This window comes from Watersipora subatra, chromosome 5 (assembly GCF_963576615.1).
Source record: "Watersipora subatra chromosome 5, tzWatSuba1.1, whole genome shotgun sequence".
NCBI lineage: Eukaryota > Metazoa > Bryozoa > Gymnolaemata > Cheilostomatida > Watersiporidae > Watersipora > Watersipora subatra.
Genome location: NC_088712.1, coordinates 55,219,207 through 55,225,424, shown reverse-complemented (window position 1 = coordinate 55,225,424; position 6,218 = coordinate 55,219,207). Strand labels below are relative to the sequence as shown.

The 6,218-nt window shown below is 34.5% G+C and overlaps 1 protein-coding gene across 1 annotated transcript; it reads left to right on the top strand.

The window, feature by feature from the left end:
* Positions 1-2,702: 2,702 nt before the first annotated feature.
* Positions 2,703-3,701, top strand: LOC137397486 (protein GVQW3-like). The gene has a single exon (XM_068083777.1). It carries the CDS (start codon positions 2,703-2,705, stop codon positions 3,699-3,701), a length of 999 nt encoding a protein of 332 aa, XP_067939878.1.
* Positions 3,702-6,218: the final 2,517 nt, after the last annotated feature.

Genomic DNA, 6,218 nt, shown 5'->3' with positions numbered 1-6,218 from the left:
CAAAGAATCATCTCCAAAGAGACGGTTAGTATAATCTTTAGCTTTTCAACTGACGTTAACAAGTTTCTTATAATGATGGTAAAATGCATAGCGACTAGTTTTGAATTAACTTTGCTTTCTGCAGCTATTTTATAAACTTGCAGAGATTTGCTTTGAAGAAATTATTATTCTAATTATTATTATTCAAAAAGGATGAGATGATTGTTTATGTATATTGAGGCTATTGCTATTTTCAGACTTGTTCATACCAGGATACTTTTGTGAGAGTTTTTTTTGGTAAAATAAGCTATATTTTGAAAAAAATGAGAAAATTTATTTTGTGAAAACAATCAAATAGTTAAAAGCTACCAATAAAACTGAAAAACGCAAAAATCTAAAGATTACCACATGGAAATAGTAAAGTTACAGCAAATAAACATACCAGCCAATCAATCAGCTTCAAGCAGTAGATGCAGCATTCATATGTTGTTGTTACACATATATTAGTAAAATCTTTATTTATTTTATTTATTTTGTTTGCAGCTTCATTTTTAGAAACTTAGTGAGTTTTTCTTCTAGTCGATTATAGATAAAAGATAATATGGCATTCTATTTATAGTGAAGTTAACTCTATCATCAAGTGCATTTATGTTGAGATATCTATTTGAAATTTTTCCGAAAGGAGAAGTCCTTTTTTAAAGAAGCAACTAGCAAACCTATGTAGTGATAACAGTTAATTGAAAACTACTAAAAAGCATCCTAGCATCGGCGCGTCGAATAGCATTTTAGTGTATGAGCCATTGAATTATCAGCCAAAATAAAAGAAACTGAAACTGTTTTCCTATACATTCTGAATGCGTAAAATTGCTACTTATCTATGTAGAGATTAATTGTCAAGATTAAATGTAATAGGTTGTTCAGTTATTAATTGCAATTATAGCAGATCGTTTTTGACGGCGACTAGAAGGACATCAGAATCTAAATATCTCTCAATGCCAAATAGACAAAACACAGAAATATGTACACTGACAGGCATTGATCTAACTTAAGTCTATTTGGAAAACCACTCAACTCTGGATGTTTCCATAGTTATGCTATTAATAATGTTTACTTCATAAACATGGCGTTTAGGATATTTCACTAAAAATAACATAGAAAAAAATCAAAAGCTTTTAAAGATTTGCTCTATGTTATATTTTTACAAGCTGAACGATAGCTACCACTCTTTCTGTTTATAAGCCTTTTAATTTAAAGAATGAGATATAATTCATATATATTCTATTTGCTGAAATGAGTGTTCTTTATTGGGCAGGTTAAATCTTTTATTGCAATTCCTAGTATAAGTTTCAAATCCAACTATTTTCAGTTTAGTGTTGCAGTAACAGTTTTTACATATGCAAGGTTCACTTCAATTATTAAACTATTCACTTGCAATTAATGACATTATTAAAATTTTAGCCAATATGAGGTTCATTTCTCCGAAATTCAGCTTTCTAGAATGACATTTCAATCAACTGAGTACATCGGCCATCAATTGAAGCCATAGAGTAAATGGGTAAATTACAATAAAGATTACGCCGTGACAAAAAGGGTGAGCTGATGGACAACTACTGCCAATAGTAACATAAATTAAACTGCAAGCAGAATATATTTTTAAATAACTCTTTAAAAAGTATATTGAACTGTTCTTGAGCAAGTCCTACAAACAAGTCCTAAAAGTACAGTGCTTAATTATTAATTTTCTTCAGACATAAAACCAAAATTATCTTTCAGAGTAAAACTGAGGAACGCTAAAGCTTTTAAAAGCTTAGCATAGACTGTTTATCGGTGGAAAATAAAAATATAAAACACTGCTTTGATTACGTGAGAATCTTATGTAGCCGTGTATAAACAATTTGACCATTTTGACTCTAATTATGTTTCTGACAAAGCGCAAGTTTGAGCAGAGCCATTAATTTAGCTTGTTATGTAACACAAATACTTTTAAATTGAGCTAAAAATAGTGTAACCTTCCTTAAGGCCTCTACACACTATCGTTCAAATTGACGATTGGCGATTAGCGATGGGCTGTGATGACGTCATTTTGCGTTGAACGGTCAACGCAATCGCTGCTAGCAACAATGTGATGGGCTTTCAACAAGTTAAACTTTGACACCGATGTTTGCAAATATCTGCATATCAACTGGCTTTTTGTGGACAGAATCGAATCCAACTTCAACGGTCAGAAAAATCAATGTCAAAGTCATTTGGCACGCATGGCGAATAAGTATGTATGCGACGAATTAATCGCCAGCTTCGTTGAAGAATTCCCGTGTCTCTATGACTTTAGTTCATCTTCAATTAAAAAACCAAAATCATGAAAATGAATGCTGTTAATCAGATAGCTGTACAGATAAGCAAACAGCTTGGCAATCCTGAAAATGGTAAGTATACAAGTATTGTAAGCAAGTATTGCTTCTAACAGATAATATAAAAATTAATTAAATATCTTATTATGAGTTTGCGCTGTTGCCCGAAGCATATACGAAGGGTGATCATAAAGTTCCCAGAATCGTTTTCCTAGTCAAATATAAGACCATGTGCATTTGTTTTAATTGTTTCATGTTGCTAAGCAGCACGGGATTTCTCTATAGCCAAAGTTTTATGCCTGTCAGAGCAAGCACAGTGAACTTATAGTAGGCAATGTCAAAGTCATTTTTTATCGTTCGTCGGATTTTTCCAAAATGAATGAAGTAGAAGAGCAACGCGTTTGTGTAAAATTTTGTGTAAAACTTGGAAAGTCCGGTGCTGAAACACTCCAAATGTTACGGACAGCTTATGGAGACTCTGGCCTTAAGAAAACAGCCTGTTATGAATGGCACAAAAGATTTAGAGAGGGAAGAACAAGTAATAAAGATGATGACCACATGGGCAGACCGGCAACTTCAAGGACCACAACTGCCACAGACCTTGTGAGACAGCAGGTGATGAGAGATAGGCGATTGACTATACGTGAAATATCAGCAGAAAGTGGGCTTTCTTATGGTACATGTCATTTTGTTCTCACTAAAGATTTAGGCATGAAAATGATCTCTGCAAAGATGGTACCCAAACTGCTCACTGACGACCAAAAAGAAAAAAGAGTTAGCTGTTGCATCGAACTAAAAGATGTGTTAACACAAGATCCTGACTTCATTTCAAAAGTTGTAACTAGGAATGAAAGTTGGGTTTATGGATATGACCCAGAGACCAAATCACAAAGTTCTCAATGGAAATCCCCTGGTTCTCCTAGGCCTAAGAAAGCTAGAATGTCTCGCTCAAATGTAAAAACGCTGATGAGAACATTTTTCGACATCAGAGGTGTGGTACACTCTGAATTTCTGCCACATGGTCAAACTGTGAATCAGCATGTGTACAAAAACATTCTGATAAGACTTAGAGACAGTATCAAAAGGAAACGTCGAGAGTTGTGGCTCTCAGGTGACTGGTACCTACACCATGACAATGCTCCGGCTCACACCTCATTGATGGTACGTCAGTATTTGGCAAAAAATAAGGCGACTGTGCTTAACCATCCCCCTTATTCACCTGATTTAGCACCATGTGGCTTCTACCTATTCCCAAAAATCAAATTGACAATGAAAGGTAAGAGATTTGACGACATACAAACTATTCAAGAAAATGTGACGAGACAACTCCGAAGCCTCACGGAAAGTGATTTCCAGCATTGCATGGATCAATAGAAACACAGATGGAACAAGTGCATAGCAAGCTCAGGCGATTACTTTGAAGGGGACATTTTAAATTAGGTAATTACGATTAACGGTTTTTGTGTACTGAGACAATTCCTAGAACTTTACAATCGCCCCTCGTATATATAATTTGCATAGTATTGTATAATTTATTCTGATACCTCGCTATTTACTTTTATTCATGTATTTAATATTTTGCAGGTATCAGTATCCAAAAACATTAGAAGGATACCCGAAATACATTTGCGTCATATGTGCGCAAAGAAAAACACTCAAAGAAGAGCCGTAGTAGGCAAGCACTGATGGTAACATGGCCACTATGGGAGCATCTTCAATGGCTATGGGATTAAAACAAGAAAAAATGGTAAGTTATTATTTTTATAATTTTTTTATAAGTTTCGGTTTATAAAATTGTGGTAATTGTTTGTGGTTCAATTGTTTTTCAACTTGATTTTAGGACACAAAGTAACTACCAAGTTATGTTCTCGCATCCAATAGAGGCAACCTGTTCTGAAGCAGTTTTAATAGGGAGCAGTGAATGCCCTTTCACCTCAGCCTTAAGAAGCTTTCCTGTTGCTTCATCTGCACATTCATCTTCATCTGCACAATCACCAACAGAACATGATATGCCGCTAACCAAAAAAGGAGGACAGCAGAAAATGCAGAAGATTAGTTTCAGTAAGCATATGTAAAACACTAAAAGTTGTGAAACATGCATAATTTATGGCATTGTTGTAACTGAACTCACATACACATCACTGTCAAGTTTTACAGAATGCAATTTCAAGCCATTTCTAAGACAGTCCAAGACAGGGTTGCTAGGGAAGAAAAAGAAAAGGATATTCATTATAACTTTAAAATTGAGGTTGCAGGAAACCTCAGAAAAACGCCACAATCAAAAGCTCTCAGAACAAAAATAAAAATCCTTGATGCTATAGCGAGTAAAGGAGTTGATGAAGAAGAAGATGGAGATGATGAAGCACGTCCAGTTTCATATTTAGATTTGCTCAACTCTAACTAGATTATTTTATATATTTACCTTATATTTTATAAACAATTATATTTGGGCGTGTTCATAAATAATGATGGGACACTCAGAGTTATATGACGCCAATTACACATGCACATTTGCTCCCATTAAAAAATTATTAAAAAGATGATGCAGTTTTTTTTTGTTTTCAGAAGATATAAAATTTACTGCTTTCAAAATAGTAGATCCGGAGCTATGAACTGCAACATGCGTAAATGGTGAGACATTACGAATGTCAAATGAGTTATACATGTTGTCCTTCATAGCTCCGAAACTACTATTTTAAAGGCGGTAAATTTTATAATTGCTGAACGCCAAGAAAGTTCTGCATCGATTAATTTAAATAATTTTTAATGGGAGCACATGTGTTGCTGGCATCAAATAACTCTAAATGTCTCATCATTATTTATGAACACGCCCATTTATTTAGGCAGTCAACTATATAATATGAACTGTTTTTTAGAAGCTACGCAGATATATAATATTCATTGTCTAGTTTAAAACATGATGCTCAGGATAATCCAGCTTGCCGCTATTGCATTTAAGTAATGCATAAAATGGTTCCTCATATCAACTGCATAAGTTGGTGAAATTCTATGTGTAGTTGTCTAACTTTATGTAAAAGTTTTCCAGAACTTCTTCACATGCCTAGCTCATCATCTGTGTAATTGTATTCTGCTGGCATATAATATGCTAGTTCATGACACTGCAGTAGATTGTGCAGCACGCACAGAACACTCACGATGGTACATACTCTCTCCGGGTGTCCTATTATTGTTAGCTGAAAAACACGCCATCTAGAACTCAGCACACTTGACAAATTACAGCATACCTTGTAAAATCATGTTATCTTTAAGCTAATAACTTAATTTGTTTTCCAAAAACCCAACAAAAACTTTAGGTTATAAAAACTAGCTTACCGAAAGCATTTTCAATTGTTTGCCGAGCCCTAGAGAGTCTGTAATTATACAAATGTTGTTCATTACTTATTGTGCATCCAATGATTGGTCTCATAAGCCTTGTTTTCAATGGGAAAGCTTTGTCACCAAAAAATCAATACGACAATGCATTTGGGTATTCGTCCACCTGTTGATCTCCAAGTATTGGCATAGTACCAGCACATTGACACAAATACTGAACAATTAGGATATATTAATTGTATTAGCAAACATGTATTTGAGATTGCCAATTGAACATTACCGCACATCGCTATCCATTTAACTTTATACATCATTCTCTCATTTCCTATTATACTGTGTTCTTTATACTTGCTATTCATAAGAGCAGTCCCAAAGGAACACGCTTCAAATACACCAGCATCGCTCCTACGTCCAGCCTATCCTACATCAACTAGTGTAAATTTTAAAGTAGCGACACACGCTGTCATTAAGTTGAGAGAGTGAAACCCTTTGTAATTATAATGTTCAGAGTCTGCTGCTGGTGAACATTGCATTTTAATATGTTTGCCATCAATGGCT

Excerpts from the sequence above, each read along its gene's own strand:
- LOC137397486 (XM_068083777.1), top strand. The coding sequence starts at position 2,703 with ATGAATGAAGTAGAAGAGCAACGCGTTTGTGTAAAATTTTGTGTAAAA.